This window comes from Phoca vitulina, unplaced genomic scaffold, assembly GCF_004348235.1.
Source record: "Phoca vitulina isolate PV1807 unplaced genomic scaffold, GSC_HSeal_1.0 scaffold20, whole genome shotgun sequence".
Lineage (NCBI taxonomy): Eukaryota > Metazoa > Chordata > Mammalia > Carnivora > Phocidae > Phoca > Phoca vitulina.
In genome coordinates, this window is record NW_022589723.1 from 22092224 (window position 1) to 22118273 (window position 26050).

General features: G+C 37.1%; 2 protein-coding genes across 2 annotated transcripts in view; both read right to left on the bottom strand.

Moving 5' to 3' along the window:
- Window positions 1–1355: 1355 nt before the first annotated feature.
- RSL24D1 (ribosomal L24 domain containing 1) lies at window positions 1356–16851 on the bottom strand. Its single transcript, XM_032417836.1, has 6 exons — window positions 16708–16851; window positions 12272–12385; window positions 10327–10399; window positions 5636–5699; window positions 3670–3755; window positions 1356–2464 (listed from the first exon to the last, which is right to left on the bottom strand). Exons 1-6 carry the CDS (start codon window positions 16786–16788, stop codon window positions 2391–2393), a joined length of 492 nt encoding a protein of 163 aa, XP_032273727.1. The 5' UTR covers window positions 16789–16851; the 3' UTR covers window positions 1356–2390.
- Window positions 16852–21824: 4973 nt separating this feature from the next.
- The window catches only part of RAB27A (RAB27A, member RAS oncogene family), a 53396-nt gene continuing 49170 nt past the window's right edge, over window positions 21825–26050 (bottom strand). Inside the window, exon 6 of the mRNA XM_032418109.1 lies at window positions 21825–24215. Within this exon, the coding sequence (XP_032274000.1) occupies window positions 24017–24215 (199 nt within the window). The 3' untranslated portion in view covers window positions 21825–24016. The remainder of the gene's footprint in view (window positions 24216–26050) is intronic.

Here is a 26050-nt window from a genome sequence, read left to right on the forward strand (position 1 = left end):
CTAACAGCTAACATTTTAACACCAGCCACTATGGAAGTGGCCTTGATATGATGATTTTCATGTATTACCTAATTGGATTCTCATAGTCTACGGCCATACCACCCTGAACGTGCCCGATCTCGTCTAATTGGATTCTCATAAACAATCCTGAGGTTAGCCATATTATCATTTCCATTTTTCCAATGAAGGAATCAAGGCACAGTCAAGCTGAGAAAACTCAAGTAACTTACACTCCTCTCTTACAGCCATCAGCGGGACTTGTGAAGACCGGATCTAAGGCTCTGGATAAATCCCTTCTAGACACAGGCACTTGGATGAATACAAATTGCTACCTCCTCCATCTTCTGTGTGATAAAGAGGCAAGTTACCTAAAAATGTTGGCATCTATAAAAAGAGAGTACTACTTCACAGGATGTTAGGAAATGGGCGAGTCCTTATGGAACTTCTTTCTACAAGATAACATCTTTCAAGGTTTTCTATTTTTAAGAAACAAGATTTAGTAAGTTTTCTTTAAGTATACTCTACATCCAAGGTGGGGCAGAACTCACATGCTGCATGCTGTATTGACTTAACCAGCCAAGTGCCTCTTAATGTTTTTTTCTGCTACCCTACAGGCTTTTGAAAGGCAAATGTATAAGGAACTTCTTTTCTATGACTTCCAGTGCTTTATTACCCTAGAGCAACTAGAGAATATAAAAGTTCTGTGTATCAAGTGCCTGGAAAATTTTATGCTTTTGTGTTACACTAACTGCCCAGCAGAGGTCTCAATCAGACAAATAGAAACAATACCATTGTACCATGCCCCTTCTCAGGCAACATTTTAAAGGGACAAGTCAGTGATCCAACCAAGTTTAGAGAGCTGCAGGGGTAACACTATGGCATCTGCATCCATATAGTTTATGATGATATCTGGGGGGGGGGGGGTCTCAAAATACTATGAATTCCTGACATTTAAGAGAACTGTCAGGATGTCAAACCTGAGATGCAATGTCAGTTCTTCCTTTTAGCTCAATTTCCCAAGTTGATGGGTCTCAAGGCAATAGCTTGCTAACTAACAAGGTAGGAAATCTGCTAACAGTAGGTAATCTTAAACATGTCTCTATTAAAGCAAACATAAATCTATGGAGTGAAAACTTCAAGTAATTTAACAAATGTCTTTGGTTTCATATATCATTTCCCTAATTGTTTTATCAATAAAGTTGTTTACAAATGAGCTATATTTTACAAATAACACAAAGGCAAAAGCCACACTGGAATTCAGGTCTTCTAACACCTGGTCCAGTGATCAGTCACTTTTTCACTAATACTGAAATAAAAATTTAGTCATTTCTTTATAATTTTATAACCCTAAGATTATAATTTATTCTAAGTTCTGTCCTCAAAAAATATAAAAACTGAGTTACTATCCTTAAAGTTGCAAATAATGTAGAAATATAAAAACATTAAACATTCAGTACATATTTTTAATTAAAAATGTATCTCCTGCTTCAGTAGTATGTGGGAGGGAGGGGGTTATTTTCTTCCCACTAATTAATACTTTTTTTAGTACCTTTTAAACAAAAAACTTGTACTTACTTTAGAAAAAAGGATCTTATATGCAAATAATCTGTGATGCTAAAACCATAAATTTTATTATCCAAAAACAATTAGGAGCTTTATAAAAGAAAACCACACAACCTATCTTAAAAGGCACTGCGATTCCTTTGCTTCTAAATCATTGCTATGCTGGAAAAATATATCTGGTTCTATCAGGAATCTCAGAATTAAGTATTCTCCAAAGTATAAAGTATATGGTGCCATTTCAGGAGCACACTATTCAGCTCTCACCCCCAACATTAAGAGCTGCCCATCAAAACAGTTAAAGCAGGTGAAAACAGTATAACATAATTAGGTTTCAATATGTGAGGCCAATATGCTCTTCTAAGATGCTAAGAAACCAAAACAAATTAAAAGATTACTTGCAACTAATTATCATACAGGTTTAGTTCCTTGTTGTAAGCCCCCTTTCTGTAATATTAATACAGGGAATATTTTACTGCAAAGAAAATTTATTGTACATATTGCTAGCCATGAATTTTTGTCGTTAGTTGACACACAAATCTGCCTAGTGCCACTATCCAAATGGCAGGACCAGTTTATGTCCACACTTCACTCTGTATTTACAAAGAGAATTTGCACAACTTACGTAAATGTAAACTCTCAGCGAAGATTTAACAATGGAGATGCAATCTAACATCCATAATATCTGATGTTTTACAGACAGCAATGTAGGAGACATGCATTTTTAATTACCTTTCATTTGAGTGACCTTACTTAAGATATAAATTGATAATTCAGAAGTTCTTAGTCTCCTAAAGAGATTTTCAAATATAGAAAGTTAGTGAGATTTTTTAAGAAATATCTTCCATGTCCACATCCTGTTGTAATTTCTGCACCATTTTTTCTTCCAGCTGCTTTCCTTTGCCTTAAAAAAAAAAAAAAAAAACTATCAATTCAATGTGACCTTGCCAAACTCATATCAACACTTTATAAAGGATCTTAGATGTTCTAAAATGACAACCATTTCTAAGAAATTTAAGAATAGTAACTAAACTTACACAGGTCTTACAATATACCATGCATAAAGTAAGCATTCCATACACATTTGTTCACTTCACCCTCCTAACAACCTGCATTTTAAATATGAGAGAACGGAGACCCAGAGACAAATGAAATTGTACCAAATCATTAAGTAAGCCCAGTAAGTCAAAGAGCTAGGATTGGAACCCTGGCCCCCTGGATTACCTCCCCTCAGAGGGTTACCTAGAAAGTTAAATAATGGTTCATTCCTGTTGTTTTGGGGTCAGTTCATTATCGCCTATACATAAAATTATGAAATTATGAAATAATGCTGAAGGATTTTTGCCTATTTTTGTTTTAATAAAATTTGGTACAAAAATTAACTTATTTAAGACTTTTACATAAATCTATTCAACGTGCAGTTTCAGAATTTGACCTTTATTAAAGTTTAGGCATGGAATCATTCAGGAATCAACTAAATCTCACCAAAATTTCTCTCCCTTAGGTAATCTGCATAAGTAAATTACGTAACATGGTATCCGGTGCCAGCTGAGTAGAAAACTGGTTTTCCAGCACCTCACAAAAGAAACTATGCACACAAACAACTGCCCAAATGGGTGACTACAGGCAAGTTACACACAAAAAATGTTTTAATACAAAACAGTTCTCAAACTTGGGTATCAAAATCAGTATCCGAACCCAGGGAGCTACTAAGGAACCAAAGCTCAGACTCAAAAGGCCTGGGCCTCTGTATTTATACTAAATTCCCCAAGTAATTCCCATTCCAACCAAAGTAAGAAAACCACTCCTACAAAACACTGTTCTTAATAAAAACAAGTATGAAGCAAAATCTATGAAATAACTCGAATCTGTATGACTAGCTTATGGAATATGATTTTATGAAGGGGGAAAAGAAATACCATATGCAATAAAATTGGAACTGGGAAATACACTGTATAAATCATTTTTAAAAACCAAGTCATATCATAAATGAGGTATTTACATAAAAAAATACCCATAAAAAGTTGACTGATACCCATTTACATGGACTACAACAATGTAGATTTTTCAGCTCTCTACTGAAAGAGAACTCCTGTGTAATGTACTTACCTGCAAGAGGGGCCCGGATAAGATGAATGTTTTGCTTGACTTCTTTGATGTCCTGAACTTTCTGTAATTCTTTATTTTTCTTTAATCTAGGATAAAACATATCAAAGCCAAATTTTCAGTTACTTTAACTTCTTTAAAAGACATTAATTCATAATTTATAAATTTTATTAGCCACAGATGAGCAATGAGAACTCAAAATTATTTTCTAGTTCCTAATAAGCTTAACAAATTAGGATTTCTACACTACCAACTTATTCATTGATTGTATCCCTAACTTAGTTGGGAATAATGTGGAGATTAATATATATTCGCTGAATGAATGAAGAAATGTGATTGAAGGAAAGAATTAAATCTCAGACATCAATGTCTATTATACAAATATAGTGTAAGTCTCTAATTGCTAAAGTGCCTAGATGTTTTTCTCCTCAAACTGAGAATACACTGTTACCTAATTTTTTTAAGTCAGTAATTGTAAGAACACAAAACATATAAGACATTCATTTTAGACAAACATGCTAACAGTCTTTCCCAAACATTTAGGCTCCCTTTTTGTAACGCTTCATTTTTTTTAAAGCCAGAAAGCTGTTTGCACATGCTTTTCTATGGCACACTTTAGAGATGAGATCAAAAATAAGTAACTCTAAAGAAATAACCAATTTTAGGGGCGCCTGGGTGGTTCAGTCATTGGGCATTTGCCTTCGGCTCAGGTCATGATCCCAGGGTGCTGGGATCGAGCCCCGCATCAGGCTCCCTGCTCGCCGGGAAGCCTGCTTCTCCCTCTCCCACACCCCCTGCTTGTGTTCCCTCTCTCATTGTGTCTCTATCAAATAAAGAAAATCTTTAAAAAAAAAAAAAAAAAAAAAAGCAATTCTAGGCTGGGGCCAGCGAAGTACAAGATAAGGCCACATCTTGTTAGCCATAAAGCAAGAAAGCATCCCAAAAAAGATGAGGCTGTCAAAATGACATGGAAGCCTGCCTGAAGGAACTCCCACTGGCCAATGTGGAGCACTTAGAACATCAAAATAAATAATGACAACTAATTGAATACAGATATATGAATAATTAATAAAGGAATACATTCTGAAATTGGAAAAGGGAAAAGTTCTTTTATATGGGAAAGCCAACTAACAAGTGTAAAAGAAATTACTGAATTAGAAAAATCACCATTTGGCAGCAATATAGTAACAGATTCAGACAAGACTCTACTGGATGCTAACACCAGTAGGCACCAGTTTGAGAAATAAGGGACTCTTTGTACAGAGTGTCAAAGTATTTCCCCTAAGATATGATTAAAAAGGAGGGAAAAAACTTTCCAATGGAGAAAACTGACAGATACCCCTTAACCAAGTGATCGGTCACTTGGGACAACATGTGCTTCCTAATATGTATGTCCTTCTTATGTATCATTTCTATGATATTCTGGCCAAAATACCTAACCTGAATCTAATCATGAGGAAACATTAGACAAACACAAACTGAGGAACATTCTATAAAATAACTGACCTGTACTCTTCAAAGATGTCAGTGTCATATAAGACAAAGATCAGAAAGTGTCCAGATTAAAAGAGCTTGAGAAGATATAACCACTAAATGCAATGCAAGATCCAGGATTTTCTGTTGCTATAAAGAAAATGCCTGGAACTGGTGAAATCTAAGGTCTGTAGGTTACATAATAGTATTGTTCAATGTTAATTTCCTGATTTTGGTAACTACACTATGGTTATATAAGAGCATGCTCTTATTTTTAGAATATATACACTGAAAAATACTCAGGAAAAGGGCATGATGTCTTCAACTTACTATAGCGATAAGGATATAGTAAAGAATATACAAAAGCTCTTTATACTATTAATTTCTTTAATTTTCTGAGGTTATGTGAAAACAAAAAGTGGAAAAAAAAAAATCTCTGGATCCCTACTAGTAATTATTTTTCCAACAGTTACTTGATACATATATTCATTCATACCTGTTCATTATAAATTTAGCTTGGCGCTTCTGTTTGATCTCTTCAACTCTCTTCATTGCATCAACTACAAAAAAAATTCATAAGAGTTAGCAAATTTTTGCACATCCAAGCAAGAGCTTTAACGATCACTCCCCTTTATTCTCATTTAGAAACGGATTAAATCAAAAACTCATTGCAAAAACAATCCCTACTAAAACAGCTGAAGAAGGTAAATACTCTTGGCTGACATCACCGTTTATCTTTCGCAAATATATCTCTATTTTTATTTTACAAAAGCCTTTACTGCTACTAAATTTTCCTTCTACTTTAAACCAGCCCAATGCTTCTCAAACTTTACAGAGAATCAGGATTAATGGCAACTTATCCCTTCTTAGTTTGTCCTCTCCATTAATAAAAGCACCATTCTGGGCATAAATACTATTTCTTCAAGGGTCTGGGATATGATCTGCACATGATGAATATTGGTAGAATGAACCAATCATTTTACCATATTCCCAACCACTAAAATCCAACTGTTCTGGGAAATGTGTAGAGAAGCTGAATCCAAATACACTCTAGAATCTATTCCAGCACTAAGACAAACCACATATATAATTTTAAATTTTCTGGCAGCCACAGTAAAAAATAAGGAACAGGTCAAAATCTAATAACAGATTTTGTTTAACCCAATATATCCAAAATACTGTCATTTCAACATAATATAAAAATTAACTGAGGTTATTTTATGCTTGTTTTCATATGAAGTCCTCAAAAATCACATACTTTACATTTACAGCAAATTTGGATTCAGACTAACCACATTTTAAGTGCTCAGCAGCCCCTGTGGCTGCCATATTGGGCACACACTCCCAATCTAACTTCTTACATTCTATGGCTCTGAAGAAGAGCAGGATATTCACATACTCTTAAAATATCTCCCCACAATATACTTACTAATTACAAAGGATAAAATACTAACTTTACAGTGAAGAAACCTACCACCTTAACCAATGATCAAAGTTAACATGGCCCGTAATATGACCCCAATGGATAGCACATGCCTCCTGGCAGGACACAACAATAAGAACTCAGCATCACATCTATAGTACTCCTACCAAATGTACAATACCCAAATCTAATCTTGAGGCAGCATCAGACAAAAGCTAATTAAGGGATTTTATACCAAATGCTCGAAACATACTCTTCAAAACTATCAATGTCATGAAATATAAAAACTCGCAAACTATTAAAATTTCAAAGAGACAGGGCATGTACTATTCTTTTTTTTTTTTTTAAGATTTTATTTATTTGACAGAGAAAGACGCAGCAAGAGAGGGAACACAAGCAGGGGGAGTGGGAGAGGGAGAAGCAGGCTTCCTGCCGAGCTGGGAGCCCGACACGGGGCTTGATCCCAGCACCCTGGGATCACGACCCAGGCCGAAGGCAAACGCCCAACGACTGAGCCGCCCAGGTGCCCCAGGGCATGTACTATTCTTACACAGGTCTGAGATTAGATGATAATACTGTATCAATGCTAATTTCTTGACTTTAATAACTGCACTATAGTTATGTAGGAGAATGTTCTATTTTTTAGGAAATATTCAATTTTTTTTAGTTCTATTAAACTACTTAGGGACAAAAGCATTATGTATTGCCAGGTGCCCCTTATGTATATAACTTAAAGTTCAGAAAATTATAGAAGGAAAGAAAAGGAGAGAGAAAATGGGTAAATTTAGTAAAATGTTATTTGAGGAATCTGGATGAAGGAATTCTGCAACTTTTCTGTTCAGTTTAAAATTAAGTCAAAATAAAAACATTTAAGTGTAGGATGCCTGGGTAAGCTCAGTCAGTTAAGTGTCTGCCTTTGGCTCAGGTCATGATCTCAGGGTTCTGGGATCAAGCCCCACATTGGGCTTCTTGGTCACTGAGGAGTCTGCTTCTCCCTCTCCCTCTGCCCTTCCTTGCCCCCTGCTCGTGCTCACTCACTAATAAAATCTTAAAAATAAGTGAATACAACAACAACAAAAACCCAACACATTTAAGTGTAATCTGGGGTCCAGCAACACTGGCATCATCTGAGAGCTTGTTAGAAATGCAGAATCTTAGGCTCCACCCAGACATGCTATATCAAAATCTGCATTTTAACAAGACTCCCCAGAAGGCCCCATGGGGCCGCTGGTATTACTATGATGTTTGTATGAACAGTCTAAGAGAAAGTCAACTCTAAATCTGCACATGCTAAATATGCTAGATATATGTTTTTCTTTCTTTGCCTTTCAACAAAAATTGATAAGACCAAGATCTAGTACTCAAAAGTATTTCTATACCTTAAAGTCACTCAGCAGGGAAATAAACAAAGAAGTGGCAGGTAAATCCTTTCCAAACAGTAAGACACTGTATTTCCAAATATTCCAGATTACTGGAAAATTTTAAATGCAAGAAGCACCTGATGTTAAAAAATTGATCTGAAATACAGAGACATGAGGGATAAAAACAAACTATTCTTCCCAGTATTCTTGTTTTTGAAGTTCTCCTACTGTTGACATCAGCATCTTAACAAAGGTTGCTCAGTCCACATCTTCACATGATTCAAAAATGTAAGCAATGAATATAAAACTATTGTCAACAGATTAGCTTACAGACCTATGATACTGAAATAGGGGTTGTGGGAAATCAAATCTGAAGCGGCTATCAGATAGTAACAAAAAAGAAAACAAAGGCTAAAATTAAATAAAATTCAATGGGATATAAAAATGCTTTAGGACCTTCTAATAATGTCCTTGACAAGTTTGCCTTTTAGAATCATAAGAATTCTTATCAAAAATGTGTGGTGATAGATGTTAACTAGACTTACTGTGATCATTTCACAATATATGCAAATATCAAATCATTATGTTGTACATCTTAAACAAATGTTATATGTCAATTATACCTCAATTAAAAAAAAGAATCCTATTAATCTCTCCAGAAATCCTTGAGTTTGAATCAGTGTTATTTCCTTACCAAATAAACCTAGTAAAATCAACTTTTCAGAAATTAACTCTTCCTCTAATTACAAAACAGAAGGAAAGACTTTTATTTAAAAAAACAAAACACAGGGGCGCCTGGGTGGCTCAGTCGTTAAGCGTATGCGTTCGGCTCAGGTCATGATCCCAGGGTCCTGGGATCGAGCCCTACATCGGGCTCCCTGCTCCGCGGGAAGCCTGCTTCTCCCTCTCCCACTCCCCCTGCTTGTGTTCCCTCTCTCGCTGTCTCTGTCAAATAAATAAAATCTTTAAAACAAAACAAAACAAAACAAAACACAAAAAGGCAAAATACTTAAGGCCATGTGGAAAATGCAATTCCAAAACTGGACTCTGATTTCTCCACATGGTCTAGGAAGATAAAAAGCTTTAGAGGGTGACAAATACTACCACAAAGACCCTAATTTTTCAATTCCTCCCCTGCAGTGCTATGACTGGGCAAAAGGTGATGAAAAGGATGCCCTGCCTATGATCCACTCAAATCTGATAAAGTCGGGGCACCTGGGTGGCTCAGTCGGTTAAGTGTATGCCTTCAGCTCAGGTCATGATTCCAGGGTTTTGGGATTGAGCCCTGCATTGAGAAAGGGGGAGGGAGGGGTGGGAGGGCCTGCTCAGCAGGGAGCCTGCTTTGCTCTCTCCCATTCCCCTCCCCCCACTCTCTGTCAAATAAATAAAATCTTAAAAGAAAAAAAAAACTGATAAAGTTTACAGGACTCTGAGCCCTGGGGACTTCTAATTAACAAACCAACTATATCACCTCTACACCCAAGCCTAGAAATGGCTAAAGACTGCATAAGACAGCTGCAGGGAGAAGAAAAGTCAAGGCCAAGGGCCTCAAACACACACATAGGGGCATCTACAAGCTAGCTTAAGGAATTTAGTTTTACTACATATGGGATTTTTTTTTTTCATTAGTCTCTGCCTACTTCAGAAAAATGAAAAAAGACAAGGACTAGTTATCCCTGCTTTTAACTTCAGTAGCCTATAGCTTGATCTATACCTAAGTCATGCACTTAGAAGTTCTCTTAGGAAATATAATTATCACCTTAAGTGCTGTACTTTTTAATTTTACAGAAGCATTACATTTCATAAGGTATACAGAATATAATGTTTATATCCCTAAACCAAATTATTTAAACTTGTAAAGTATGTTAGGTTTTGTGTATATTTTAACTATGCCACACTCACTCCAAAAAAGAAATCTCCACCTCTATTCTTCTCAGATTTTTAGATCTTTTTATATCTCTGTATAGACACTCCAAATAATATCGAATCTAATAATTACACTTTTTTAAAGATTTTATTTATTTTAAAGAGGAGTGATCAGGGGGAGGAGCAGAGGGAGGAGGAGAGAATCTCCAGCGACTCCACACTGAGTGCAGAGCCCAACGTGGGGCTCGATCCCACGACACGGAGAGCATGACCTGAGCTGAAACCAATAGTTGGACGCTTAACTAACTGAGCCACCTAGGAGCCCCTACGTTATTTTTATAATGGCTATATGAGCCAATTCTGAAAAAAATCTGGGGCAGCTTATCATAAAAGATGCAACTACAACAGAACCATTAAAATGAAAATTAAGAATAAAAGCTAACCAATGAAAAGAATATTCATATTTAAACATTAAATTCAAAGTAATATCCCAAAATAATCTCTCCTGAAAATTCTTGATAATTCTTTGTAACTTACTAGTTTTATTCCATAACTCTCGCTGGTATTTGACAGGTTCATTTCTACGTTTTTCAAATTCAAATGAATTATCCTGTAAGAAAGGGGAAAATATGATTTTAAGAGAGATACAAAAGAAACATTTCTTAAAAACTTATCCTCCTTGTCACAAGAGTTGTGTTTCAAACCACAGACACATATTAAGATTTCCCCAGGGTGACCCTAGCAAACGCCAAAGTTTTCATACTACTTCTCCTTTACACACCAGATATACAAGACAGCCCTACTGAAAATATCAATCTATATAAAAGTAATTTTTAAGAAAAGAGGAGGAGGGTATCAGCCCCATTCTTCAGAGGGTCATATAACAATCACGGAGATTTCAAACAAACTGAAGAGGCTTCCCTAATTTCCCATTCCTAGATGAGACTCACAGGCAGAAAACTTTCTATTAGGCTGAACCATATGAATTACCACTTTTCATAGATCAAAAAAGAGTTAAACATTGAGAACTTCATATTGTTCAACCTATATACCTATCATGTTTATATATTTCAGTATTTATATACCTTTATTATAGCATAAAGGTGTACAACTACACATCTTCAAATAAATGTGGTGCTGCTCTGCATGACAAATTTTCTCCCAGAAATTTTTCAGGTCCCCTCTAAATGTAATTGGTATTTTGACAGTTAATAAATCCTATTTACCTTAAAACATGTGAAACAATTTTAGAAACGCTACAGGTTTCTTAGAAAAACTACAGGTCTATTTCTTAGTTTTCAAATCTATCTGAGATAGGCAAATGCAACACCACTAACTCTGTATTTACCTATTTCATTATATACACATGACCTGTTCAATCACAATAACCTCAGCAATGACAAGGTAACTGGTCACCAGCAAATGACTGTGACTGGCATCCTTTCTTCACTCATGCAGTTGTCACTTGCGTTTGAAGTGCTATTTATTCTTGTCCATACTGGAAATTATTTTTGTGACAATAATTGTGATTTGGGGGGCGCCTGAGTGGCTCAGATGGTTAAGCGTCTGCCTTCGGCTTAGGTCATGATCCCAGGGTCCTGGGATCGAGTTCCGCATCGGGCTCCCTGCTTGGCGGGGAGCCTGCTTCTCCCTCTCCCTCTACTGTTCCCCCTGCTTGTGCTCTCTCGCTCTGTCAAATAAATAAATAAAATCTTTAAAAAAAATAAATGTGATTTGGCTTTGCATCTTGTCAAAATATATTCTTCCCATTCGTTGAAAATGAAGCCAGGAAGGGGCTTCATAGCAACTGCTTAGAAACTGCCCTTAAAGGAGTAGAGAGGTGGGAAAGAGGAAGTCATGGAGGGAAGGAACAGTTTAAAGATCTTCCTCCTTCAAAGGTAGCTTGTGCAGCAGCTTTCACGTCCTCCTTTTATAGGGGTCAAATGTGGACAAGTTTCACCAGGCTCTTCTACCAACTCAGTAACAACCTGACGATGGACACTCATGCATGAAATTCCCTCACCCCTGACTTCCCACTATTCCTCCTTCAATCAACACACTTCTCTGCTCTCAAAGTCCTGTAAGGAAATCCAGAAACTAACAAATGAGTCTACAACAAATCTCATCAGAGCCTTCAATGGTACTCAGGAATCCTTTTATCTCTTAGCTTCCTCTCAAAATCCTTGAGTAGTAATTTCTAACTTCACCCCAATCCATTTAAATGATTTTCCCTTTTGTTTGCAGGAGCTAAAAAATGGTTTTTTGAGAATAAGGAAAATCACTTCCATAAATTGAATTAGGAATTTTTTTCCTTTACAGAATTCTACAGATTTATGGTTTTTAGGATTATGTGAGAATATTATTACAATAGCCAAATACAAATAACTCACCAATCTTATCATAGAAAGTCTTGTTATAGTTAAATTACATTTATACCTAATAATAACCCTCCCACACAAAAGTTAAAATTAACTATACTCACCACTGTAAGCTCTTTACCAGCTGCTTTACGGAATGCTTTAGTCCACCTGACCTTGCGAGGATTCCGTTTCTTTTTAAAGTTTTTATGACACTTGGATTTACAGAATCTGAATACCTACAAGAAAAGTTAAAATAATGGAGTCAACATTAAGAATGTTTCATCCTAGGATGTTATGCATGCCAGACAAAATATAATGCAAAGTCTGAGAAATGACAATGGTTCTCACTAACAATTCCTTCTACTTACAACACCATTTAGAAATATGTGAGACATGTAAGATTAAATGTAAACTGAACTATTTTTGACTATTATTTAACTATCAAATATCATCACAACTAATGGCTGAAGGGCCCCAAATATATGGTTAAAAACTACCATACATTTTTATACATTAACAATAAAACCTTATAATCATCTTGAATAGTAACAATGGTTTCAAGGAAAGTCATTTATTTAAATCCCTTCCTACTTAACAATAATTCTCAAATTTCACTTGCTATATACCTCAATGGGGGTGAAAGTTTCAAACACCTATTCTGAAACTCCTTTGGTTCTATCCTTTTTGTTAAAAGCACAAAATAATTTCAAAAAGCAACTAACACTGGGTATGGATTTGTGTTCTTAAGTATTTATTTATAGGTCTACTAGGAAAATTCTTCAATACTTTAATTCTTTACACCTTTATCCCAGAAGATATGACCCTTCATCAGTGCTAACTTATGATTTAATGATACTTCAATGTGCCCCTGAAATGGCTTACTGGGACTCAGCAGAAGTCCAAAATACATATTTTATTACTTTGTAATGTCTTAGAACACACTGCAATTTGTACATGTAGAGGAAATCTGAAGAGAAAAAGTACTACTTTGGAGTACATGGATCTTGACAAAGAATCTTAAGTTGAATTATCATACCTAGAAGATGTGACCCATTAAAAAAAGGTCAAAATGAGGTATAAACATTTCAAACTGTGTATATAGATCACAAACCTGTGTGTATATATCACAAGCCAAAATACTTTTCATTTTATGTACACTTTGTTCTATGGGGGAATTCAAGCAGGTCCCTATACACACTAGGACACAGTTTTCTTAGAAACAGTATAATACTAGTTTAATCTGATCCAGGTCAGTACCTCCTAGAGAGGACAGGAGTCAAAACACGTCTATACTGTTGAATTAGTTTCAAAGCAAACAGAAATATATGAATACAAGTAGGTCTCCTGCAGTACCCCACTATGAATTCATTATCAGTAATTTTTTTTTTTGTATTTTCAGCCCAAAGGACTATTACCTTTTTAAGTAAAAGCCTCCTACGTTTAATACCTACTAGATAACTCCTAGACAAGTCCCCATTTCTGAGATATACCAAATGAGATGTCTGAACTTGTCCTGGGTCTCCTCAATTCCAAACAGAGCCAATGGAAAGATAGCGAAGTCTACTTGAACTCTGTATCTAATAAATGTTAACTAAAAAAGACAATGAAGTACCTGAAGAGAATGGAATCACTGGAGATGTGAAGGGAATTCAATCAACAAATAAGAAGGATCTACTATGTATCTGATATTATCAGGTGCTAGAGATACAAGAATAATTAAAATATGGTATTCTACCCTGAGAAACTTAGGCTAGCATTGTATAGTCTCAATTTACAAAGGAGACATTGAAATCAGGATAGGGCATACACAATACATACAATGATACATGTTTAAGTAATATGGAAATACAAAATAAGGGAGTGGTTAAATATATGGTGGGGTAGGTGATGGATGGATTGTGAGGCAAAACTTCATAGGCGCCAAGTTTTCCTTTTAAGCTAGTCCTCTAACATCATCCTCAGTTTTCAACAAATGATCTAATACTTCAGCTTCAAAGTTCAACTCTTTCCTAAATTCCACTGATTGAACACTTATTAAGGACTCATTAAGGGTGCCTGTATTTTTTTATGTTTGCAAAGTATATGAAAATATGAAACATTAACACTAATTCTACCATTACGAAGCTACCCAAGAAGCCTAAGAGGGGAGGTTTCTATGAAAAACAGTCTCAAAAGCTAAGAGGAAAAAGGCAGAAAGACTGGTTAGGAGGCTATAAAAGTGACTAGTGCCTAATCTGGAACCAGAGTGGGAGGGCAGAAAAAAAACAAAGACCACCATACTCTGCACAGGCAGATGGATAAGACTTGATAACTAATTTAAAGGTGAAAGGTTCAAAGATGACTCACATTTCTAGCAAAACTGTCTAGGCATATGACGGTATTAATTCAGAAACAAAAAAGATTTGAGGTAATTAGGAGCTCTTTCAGTAGGCTCACTGTTAAGTACAAACAGGATTTCCCCATCCACTGGAAAATTCAGACTAGAGCTAAAAAGACACAGATCTGGGAATCACTAACACAGAAAAAAATGAGATACCTATCTTCCTTAGTGCTTCAGGGCCTCTGCTTCTTATATCCCCAGCCAACTCTATTTTGGATCCACTGGTATGCCCAAGAGTAAGCTGGCTCCCAGCCAATTCAAACCTGTCCTTGCTAGCAATACAGACTTCCTCATCAACATGAACTTCCACTGTGTCTGCCAGATTAACACCCAACTCTAGATAGCTCCCATGATCTGTTGTTCTAATTCCTATACCCACCTGAGAAGCACTGCTCGACAAAAATCATAAAATTATGATGACCAGATCATCTACAAAGCCATAGTGCCCACTGTGAATTAAATGCCAACCTAACAATCATTTAGTTCGTTTCTATAAACTTTTTATCATGTTCCTGAGAGCAGGTATTCAAAAATCTTCTGCACGTTCTTTCAAGTTCCTAAACCTAGCTTTCGTCCCACATTTTCCGCAGGAACCCCTTGCTCCTAACTAATGACGTCGATATCTTCCGTCTATAAGAGATATAAGGTGATGACATAGGATCTGTAATTCCTTGGCATATCAAAGTCACCTGTTAAATATAGAGTCCTAGGTCCTCTTCTCCTCCCCCAAAAGATACCAATTTAATAGAGCTAGTGGAAACGAGGAATCTTTTTTTTTTTTACAAGTGCTCAGTGATTCAGAAGCAAATATGAAAGGTCGAATTCTGAGAAACAATGTGTTAAATAAACATAGAATGAGATTCATTCTACCATAAGACAAATTCATGTATCAAAGTCTATCGCAACCAGGCCTCATAATTATGTTTATATTTTTTTTTTTTAAAGATTTTATTTATTCATTTGACAGAGATAAATACAGCAAGAGAGGGAACACAAGCAGGGGGAGTGGGAGAGGGAGAAGCAGGCTTCCCGCCTGCTTTATCCCAGAAGATATGACCCTTTTTATCAGTGCTAACTTATGATTTAATGATGCTTCAATGTGCCCCTGAAATGGCTTACTGGGACTCAGTAGAAGTCCAAAATACATATTTTATTACTTTGTAATGTCTTAGAACACACTGCAATTTGTACATGTAGAGGAAATCTGAAGAGAAAAAGTACTACTTTGGAGTACATGGATCTTGACAAAGAATCTTAAGTTGAATTATCATAGCTAGAAGATGTGACCCATTAAAAAAAGGTCAAAATGAGGTATAAACATTTCAAACTGTGTATATAGATCACAAACCTGTGTGTATATATCACAAAAACACTGGGACCCTGGGATCATGACCCGAGCCGAAGGCAGACGCTTAACGTCTGAGCCACCCAGGCGCCCTATATTTTATGTTTATGTACGTATCTTTTTATATACAGACTTACATGTGTATTTATAGCCTTACCCCAAGCCTCTATCACGATATACAATCCACTCACTTCCTTAGACTGCTTCGCTGAGCCTCTACTCAACCGTTCACTTTACTTCCACCTAGAATGTACTCTCCTCACTTTTTTACGCAACATTCAAGATCCAGGATAAATGACATCTCCTTTCTGAGCCTTTTCATATATGACCCTCCCCAACTCACCTGCGCCCGCCTTCGTAATACGTAACTACTACTAAGCCACAGGCAACATTTCAGTCAACCTCTACACGTCACGGACATTCCCAAGTCTTACTCATCTCTATGGACACAGATCTTAGCAATGATGCTTGACTGGGCATACATTCAACAAAATTTACTGAATTCAAAAACTTCACTCACGTACAAGAGTGACCAAACTGCCCGAACACACCCCTAGATTCCATTCTGCGCTGGCTCAAGTAACTGGGGAACCTCACCGCCGCCAGCCTTGTCCAAGGCTGGGCTGGTGACCAGCGCGGTTCGGGACACCCACAAGGAGAAATTCCCCAGGTCCAGGACAAGGCCAGAGCTCCTCGTAAAATCACCCTCTTGTGAAGGCAGCGCGGAAAACCCGAGCCAAACGCCCCAGACGCCGGAGGAGCCGGCGCCGAGCTGGCGCGGCCTCACGCTCGCGGGAGCGTCGCAGAGAGCGCGCTGGTCCTGGGCGTCTCACCTTGCAATCGTTGCGGACAAACATCATGCCGTGGCCGGGGTAGATAGGGCCCGAACAGAAATAACACTTCTCAATACGCATGTTGAAACCGCGTGGGTTCCCACTGACCAGACGCCAATCTTAAGTGGAAGTGACGTAGCTCCGTCACAGGAAGTGATTCTCTTCAATACCCGACCCGGAAAAAGCGAGCGTCCTTTGCCCCTGAGGGCCTTGGAATGAGGTCCGAACGTTTCGGCGCCTCCCAGCGGCCGCGGGAGCAAAAGCGCTGCCGTTTGGCGCAGGCGCAGAGCTGCAAAATCGGCCTCCCTGCCCTCGGTCTTAGGAAGTGAAACGTGGCGCTGCTCTCCCTTCTCGTTCTCACAGCGCCTAGTTTTCCTCTCTACCATACCCTGTAACGTCAGCATTTACTCATATCTTATATGGTTTGTGCTTTGTCCCCGGCCGACTCTCCACACACTGGGATGCCTCTAGGAACTCCTTTTTCCACTGCCTGCCCTTATACCCGCCCCTGATTGGCGTCCCCAGCGTAGCGGGGTGGCGGTATTGAGAACCTACTTCGGACTTACGACCTAAGCATATGATTCTCTGAGGCTGAGAACGTTACCAACAATTTTTGAAAGACTTGTAGTGATTTTCACCTTTTCTCCTCCCCCTTTTAATTAATATACATGTGGTGAGAAACACATTTTCGTAGGAAACAAAGGTTCCCTCCTCAGACCTCGAGACCTCCTTCCCGGTGGCAATCGGTTCCTTTTATTACCTGTCAAAGATTTTCTGTGCATAGACAAACATGTTTATTTCTGTGTGCTTGCGTCTCCCTCTTCTTTTTAACACTAATGAGCATTCTATCCACCCTTCTGTGCATCTCACTGTTATCTGTCCCTTATTATTGGAATAAGAGCTCCATGAAGATAGGGATTTTTGTCTTTTTGTTTGTAGCTACAGCTCCAATACCTAGAATAGTTCCTAGCACATAAACATTTTATTATCAATGAATATTTAACATTCTCTCTTTTTTTTTTAAGATGTATTTATTTGAGAGAGAGAGAGCACACGTGAGCGTGGTGAGGGGCAGAGGGAATCCTCCAGCAGACACCCTGCTGTGTGTGGAGCCCCTCACCAGGCTCAATCCCAGGACCCTAAGATCAGGACCTGAGCCCAAATCAAGAGTGGGTAGCTTAACCCACTGAGCCACACAGGAGCCCCTAACATTCTTTTTCCTAGTTTTGTATGTATATGCGATTATATGAAGGTGTCATTTTAATTGGTCGCTTATGGATGGACATTTGTTTCCTATTTTTTGTTATAATAAGCATCCTTATATTCCTGGTAGGATAGTCTACCTTGTGTGAATGGAGGTGTCGATTCTTGGATTCCCCACGAAAGATTTACCTAAGGCTCTGCACTCCAGTAAAGATAGAAGGAAAATAGAATGCAGAAAGCAATTTATTAGGGACAGTATACTCTTAAGGTGGGAGAGTAGGCTGGCCCAGAGGTGGCAACTGCCCTAAGACTATAGGGGTTCTTTCTTTTGATAGGAGCGGGGGTCTTCTTCATAGAGGCGCGGTCTCTAATGGATGCAGCTTCCAGTCATTTGGGGTACTCCTCTCACGGGTTGGGAGGGGGAGTTTTTGACCCTACAAGGTTTGTACCAAACTGTCATTGCAGCTTTGCCCATGGGGCGTGGCTAAAAAGTGCAATGCAAATATATTATAATGAGTCTAGGGGTTACCCTGGGGCAGAGGTGGAAGAGAAGAGCCAGTTTTGCACCTGTGGCTCTTGGTCTGTTAGCCCCAGGGTCTTGGAAGCCACAAAGTCTGGGTGTTGTGCCCCCAGACTTCTAATATGTAACCTATTTATCACCTTCCCTTGCCTCCAGCTCACATCTAAATGCCTACTCTATCACTTACTGATATACTTTTTTTTCCAAAAGGGAGTTTATCTACATAGAAAAAGGCTAGGTCAGAGGATATAATAGGTACTCTTTTAAAATCTGGAAGATAATATTGAATACTCTCTAAAAGGTTTTACCAATTAACACTCAACAACAACCAATAAGATACTGATTTCACTACATCCTTGTCAAAAATAATCTTTACCAGTCTGAGGTTAAAATTTATTTCATTATTATTTTAACTTGCATTTATTTAATTATGAATGAGGTTAAGAATCTTTCCAAATGTTCGAAATCTATTTTGCTTTGTGACTTGCCTGTTTATGTCCTTTACAGTTTTCTACCATGTTGATTCTTAACATCGCTTGACATATTAAGAAAGTTAGTGCTTTGCTGACATTTAGATATTGTTTCCCAATTTACTGATATTTTAAACTTTGCTTACAGTATTTTTCCATCCAGAAATGTTTTCTTTGTATATATCCAAACTTATCCAATCTTTTTTGTTTGTTTTGTTTTGGATTTTTCTCCATTATTTTTACAGTATTTTTCACATTTGAATTTTCAGCCAATCTGGAATTTACTTAAGTATAAATGACATAGGATTCCAGTTTTGTTTTTTTTCTAATAACATGTTGAATAATGCATCATTTCCCTAATTCAAAATGTCACTTCTTTATGGGTTTACCTCTGGACTCTCTACTTTATTTATGTGCCAGTTCCAAAATGTTTAAATTGTTACAACTTTTTAAATAACTGGGTTTACCTGCAGCCCTCCTCTCACCTTCTTGGCCTTCTTATGCATTGTTTCTCTGGCTATTCTTTAAAGTTTATTTTTTCAGTTTTAGAATCAGTTTGTCTAATTAGAATCTACAAATACATATAATTTTTCCTTTTATCTGATAATTATATTTACTTTTCTTCTCTAATAATTTGAGTAGTAACTCCAGAACAATGTTAACCACAAAGGCACATACCAGAAATGTTAGTAATAAACATTTGCCCAATACTTCATTGTTAACCAAGACACTGAAAATTATTTTATCCTTGTTTAATCCTCTCCCTCTCTTGTTCCCATCAACAATTATAGAAGAGTCTCAGCAGTCCTCCCAAGCTATTTACACAATTCCTTCCCAACTCTGTTTTATCCTGCTACTTAAATAAGAAATTTCCTGCCCTTCTTACTTACATGATCACCCAGCATCCCCCTCTTAACTTCAATGTCAGAGGCCACATCCCTTATCTGTGCTCTTAATCCCATACCCTAAAGTTTCATTGGAGGCTTTGTTCCTTTCAGCCTATAAGCATATTCAGTGCTTTACTTTAGGTTGAATGGATGAGTAGCCAGTCTTCAAAGCTTTTTTCTTTCCAATTATTACAACAGTATACATGAGAAAAGAAAGACATGTATTCCACATCCAATAAATTGAGCTAAAATCTTGGAAATACTATTTCTTTTCACTTATCCTGCTTGAGACTTATGATTCCTGAATCTGAAAGTATGTGTTTTATCATTACTAAAAAATCCTCAGCTCTTTTCTTTTCATATATTGCTTCTTCTATTTTCTCTAATTGCTTCTTCTAGAATTCCTACTGGACATAAATTGAAGCTTTTATCTTTCCTCTGTATCTCTTCTCTTACTTGCTCTTTATCTCTGCTTAAGTCTGTGTAATTTTCTCCAACCTGGCTTCTAGTTCACTAATTCTCTCTCCAACTGTGTCAAACTTGCCATTTAACTTTTGACCATTAAGTTTTGAGTATCAGTGACTGTATTTCTCATACATGAAGTCTTTTCATTGAAACCAATCTTTTATCTTTAATAATGTCTTCTTTTTCCAGATGTTTCAACTCCTCTTAGGTTTGTAATTTTCTTAAACTTTTACTTTATGGTCCCCATCTGATATTATTTGAAGTCCTCACGTGTAAAATACTGCTGCTTTGGGTTTACTGACCCTTGCTCATGATTGAGGCTGAGAGAGTAGGGAAGGAATGGGTTGTCATTTTTTAATTGTGAGTTCATCCTTAGTACAGTGTTTTCTGGAAGAGTCCTGTAAAGTATGGGTGGAGATGTTCTCTCTGAAAAGATTTTGCTTCGCTTCTACTAAGTAGTCCAGAGGTATTACCAACCACAAATCACTTTTTTATGTTAACTTCTTGGCTTAGCATTCTCAGACAAAAAAATAGGTACTATAAATTTGAACCCTAAACCTGTGTAAAAGGTTATACATTTCTCAGGAGAGACTAAGATATAGAGTGGGCCCTGGATTTTTGTCTGTTTGGGGGTGAGGGCTTCTCCATTCCAGGGCCCTACCTCTGCCATATCCAACACTTTCTCTCCTAATGGCATGTAGTCACTAAAACTAAGCACCTTGATTACTAATACTGGCGAAATGAAACCAAAAGCAAACCACACTCAGTATCAGGTTGTTGAAATTTCTCTCTGTTGCTGCCATTGCTGTTGCCCTTGTTATTGTCTATTTTGTGGGGGAAAGGGGTGGTCGCAGGATATTTCCCTTACTTTATTGAGAGATCAACACTACATTTAAAAAATACATTCATTATATTTTATTCAGCATTATCTAAATGTTTTATAGTGGAAGAATTTTCCAGTTATATAGTCACCAATATTGCCAAAAATAGAAGACCTGGAAATACCATACAGAAATTTCCAGTTTATAAAAATGACAATCAAAACATTCCCTTTTTAGATTGTTAGCAATCTTGACATCAACTTTAAGATACAGAATGTACTTCTCAGATTTCCTAATTTCTCACATAAACCACAAACATATGTGAGCCTGTCTAAACATTTTTGAAGCTGTTTTTATTTTCAAATTCTACTCCTCTTTGAACATTAACAGACTCCTATTTGAAAACTCACTCATTTGACCCTGCTGCCACTTAAGTCCTTTGTGCAGTTCACCAATAACCTACTGTGTAGTGGTCCTTTTCTGTGTAGTGGCAACACAATTTTGAAGAAAGCTGCCTGAGTCCCATTTGTCATGGAGCTTATATCTTTTTTTTAAGATAAAGATTATTTAAAGATTAAAGATTTATTTATTTATCTGAGAGAGAGAGCACAAGTGGGAAGGGCAGAAGGAGAGGTAGAATCTCAAGCAGACTCCATGCTGAGCAGAATCCCCAGAATACCTCAGAATACCCTAGAATACCTCAGAAGGAGAGGTATAATGAAGTCATATTCACACACAAACTTGGCAGACTAGACCACTTTTTAATAATAAGCTTAATTGGCACAAAGTTCACTGAGGATACACTTTACTTTTACACAGTCTTATAAATAGAAAAATACATTGATGCACAAAAATGATACTTTGATACCAAATTCAAACAAAGGATTTCCAAAGACAATACAGGTTATTTATTTCAATAATTAAGGATGGTTCTTGCATGTGCGCTATATCATGTACATGTTTAATTGTGTATTATGCTTAAAGCCAATGGGATATGTAGCTAATTGCTTATTTGGTTTTTGAAAAAAGTGAAACATACAAATATTGTCTTCTTTTTAACTGCATAATAGACCATATAAAGTGCTGCCTGATACGTAGCTGTAAAATTATGATTTGCTAAACTGAAGTCTATGGCAACTTCAGAAGGCACTGTTTGTGATTAGGACCCTGCCCTTGTAATGTCTGGATCTTTTCCTTACTGGAATACACAATCCAAATGCATAGGACTCAATGACTTTCTTAGTATTTACAAGAAGTCTTCATTTCAAGGATAGAAATATATAAGATCTCATTAATCCAGCTAAGTTTTTTAAGGGAGTAGTAGGAAGGAAGTGGCAAAGAAATAGGATGGAGCACTGGGTGTTATACGCAAACAATGAATCATGGAACACTACAGCAAAAACTAAGATGTATGTATGGTGATTAACATAACATAATAAAAAAATTAAAAAGCTATTTGAAAATTACCATGTAAAAGTAATTACTTCCATCATGGCTGTATATTTCTAATTACAGTTCTTCCAATCATTTGCCACCACAAAATACATTTATTTTTATTCTTTGTTTAAATTACAATGAATGGTAATTCTTCCTAAATAACCATTAAGCTCTTTGGAAATTTTAATCTAATTTACTTAAACCACTTTCTTTAATAAATAAGAATTGTCCCCTATGACCTTTATAAACACCTGCCATTAAGCATATTTTAAAACTACCTTTAATTTGATATAAAGACACTGAGGCAATGCAGAGGAATCCATGACCTTGGCAAGACCCAGAGAGTACAATAAATGCCTGTGATCTAAATAAAAAATATAGGCTATTTAAGGCTTCATTTTTCTTATATTGAGTTATAGTATAAATGTAACTGCTTAAATACGTCTTTCTTCTACCAAATAGCAAACATTTTATGCAATTAAAATCTAATTCCTTTAATTCCACCAATGTAAAAATAAAACAAGTTGCAAATATCAATAATATAAAGCATGATGGTGAAGACAAGATTAGTAGTTCACAAGCTAATTAAAACTGCAGTCTGAGGATGCCAGACCAACATTATAAATATGAAAAAAAAGAAGCTAAATGCTTACTTATCACAAATAACTTCAGCATAAGCACCAGCTATGTTCAAATGTGGTCAGCACGTAGGCTAAGTATAAACGCACAGATCACAGTGAAATACAGCCATAAAAATCTAATTCCCTGATCCTTCAATCAACCCTTCAGAGCAGTAGGAATATAGCAGGGAGCTAGAAGCCCCACTTCAGTTGCTTACACTACATTAAGATACCCCTAACCTCACCCCCAAACCCTTTCCTACCAACAAAAACCTCAGTGAGTATACAATTGGTCAATCCACTTTATCCAGAGTCTACAGATACAAGCATAATTTATGCTATATTCATTTTAAAGAGACTGTTTATATAAATTAATACTCAAGGACATTGAACTGATGTTTGTGTATATTCTTATTTAACATTCAAGTGGTTTAGATGGCATTTTACAAGGTCACCCACAGTACAAGTGGGTTTTTTAATTTGGATTAAAGACTGATGGGTAGTTTTATAATTTTATCTAAGATTTTGAGTGTTAGACTCTGGACTGATGTATGTTAAGGCAGGTGATGGTATCTTTAGTCATTCTACATAATAAATGCACTCTTTTGTGGCTACAAAATCCTCAATTCTGAACCATCTCCTGCCATGGGTTAAGGTTTTATAAGGCACTTTTGGCTATGTGAAATATTTCTCATAACTCTCGGGCTGAATCTTAAATATTTACAAAGCTGCAGTAAATGACTTTTAAAACCGGAGAGGTCTAAGTGGGACGGTAGAAGCAGTTTGTACATAATGCCTGCTCATCTCTCTCTGTGCCACATATGTCACCCATAGAAAAGATCACAGACACAGACCACTTGAGTTATTGTGTAGCTCACTGGACTCTTCAACAGCCACAGATCCCCTTCTCCTTTTCTTCATTCAAGTGATCTGTGGAGGTGTGACCATTGGATCGGACCACTCCTTCAGGAATCCAGGATTTGTCTACACACCGTTCCATCCGCTTCATTATCAGGTCCAGGAGCGTCTCGATTGCTTCGCTTATGTTTGTCCCATTGGCAGCGCTAGTTTCAAAGTAGGGGATTCTGCAAGATGGAGACAACTCAGGTAACAACATATGGAGGAAAAAGACCGTGACTTTTGCCCTTGATAATGCAACTTCAAAAATGAGTATAAATATATAAGACAATAAAAACACTTTACCACAGGGGCTCCTAGGTGGCTAAGTCAGTTAAGCATCTGCCTTCAGCTCAGGTCGTGATCCCAGAGGACTGAGATAGAGCCCTGCATTGGGCTCCCTGCTTGCCAAGGAGCCTGCTTCCCCCCCTCCCTCTGCTCCTCCTCCTGCTTGTTCTCTCTCTCTCTCTCTCTCTCTCTCTCACTCTCTCTCTCTCATGAATAACTAACATCTTAAAAAAAAAAAAAAAACACTACCACAACAGGGTACATTAAAAAGTAAAAAAGACAATAAAATAATTGACACTGACTTCCTAATAGAAAAAAAACCTCTGGAAATTTTCATTCCCATTTCACAGATGATTAAACTGAGGCTCAGAAAGATGAAGTAATTTGCCCAGTTTCATAAAGATAGAAAGTAGCAGGGCTAGGCTTTGAATCCACACCTGCTTGATTCCAGCAGAATCTTAACCGTAAATTCTACTGGCTCCAAACTAATCTACTTTGTATGAGGATTTCCAAAACAAATCCCTTTGGCTTGCTGCACTTGGGGTGGGACTAACATTAGAGAGGAATGCAAGTTCACTGGCTGTGTTTGTCACTTGTCAACTCCAGGTGGTATATTCTTGGACCATAAACCCGAAGACATTCTGAAATCTGCAGCATCTCAGAGTTTCTCAAGGACATCAGTCTTTTGTTATCCAAGGACCTTGGTATATGTTTAATTTTTTAATAACTCACAAAACAGTTTCAAAACCATAAGGCTGCTTCTCACATAATTTTGAGAAATCAGTCTTCTTGCAGTGGGTTAGTCTTTGCAAGAGGATTAATCAACTTCCACATTCTTCCTGCTTCTTAATAAAGCCATGAAAACAGTGATAGAAATTTATTTTCTCAAACTATTGAGTTCATTTCTACTATTTAGTAAGAAATCTGACCAAAATGCTCTGAGATCTAAAAACTGCAAAGGAAAGTTGTTTGAGAACCTCAGGGGGTCCTGCAATTGAATTCAGTAAAGGGTTCCTTACATTTTTAGGGACTTTAAAATCCTCCGCTAGTTATTACTTTTCTTGGAGAACATCTTTGTTTTTCTGTGTTCTCCTAGCATGTTAACACTACATCAGTAACTCTGATTACAATGTCAGTTACTCTTTTATTATTTCTTGGCTAGGAGCAGCTTCCATAATGAGAGCTTTTATAGATTTTTTTTAAACTTCCTAGTGCTTTTACAGATCTTCCCACAATTGCTTAGCTTCTCATGTCACTAAGAAGCACATTAGGGGGTACACGTGTAGGAATGGAAGGCTATTTCTCCATTATGATTCTTCATGATGCTGTCTTATTATCTCAACACTTCCTGTAGGAGCTGACAGGCCTTGCAACCGGACCTCTGCAATTCTCTCCTGCTTTAGGATAGCTCTTAAAAACTGGTTGAGGAACTTGTAATTCATTTGAGCATTTATCCACCCACCTGTGAGTCTTGCAAGACATGGTTATTCCACTGATTCTACCATGCTTATGTTCAGACCCCTCACATGGACTCTAAAATATCTTAATCAGAGAATGGTATGCTGAGCAAAATACATGGTCTTAATGTTTTTAAACCTCCTACCTGGCTACATCTTTGGTTGTTGTCAGTCTTCTTAATTCCACCTTCATCTGCTGCCTTATCCACAGAAGATAATGCATCTTTCCCATTTCCCTGGCCACATGCAGTATTTGATTACCAAGTATTAAAAGGGCA

Bases quoted from the DNA above. Each gene is read 5' to 3' on its own strand.
- RSL24D1 (XM_032417836.1), bottom strand. From the start codon at position 16,788: ATGCGTATTGAGAAGTGTTATTTCTGTTCGGGCCCTATCTACCCCGGC. The intron at 5,700-10,326 runs GTAAGTTACAAA...TTTTTTTTGTAG, and splicing joins AGAGTTATGGAATAAAACTA to TTGATGCAATGAAGAGAGTT. The intron at 3,756-5,635 runs GTATGAATGAAT...GTTTTATCCTAG, and splicing joins GCTAAATTTATAATGAACAG to ATTAAAGAAAAATAAAGAAT.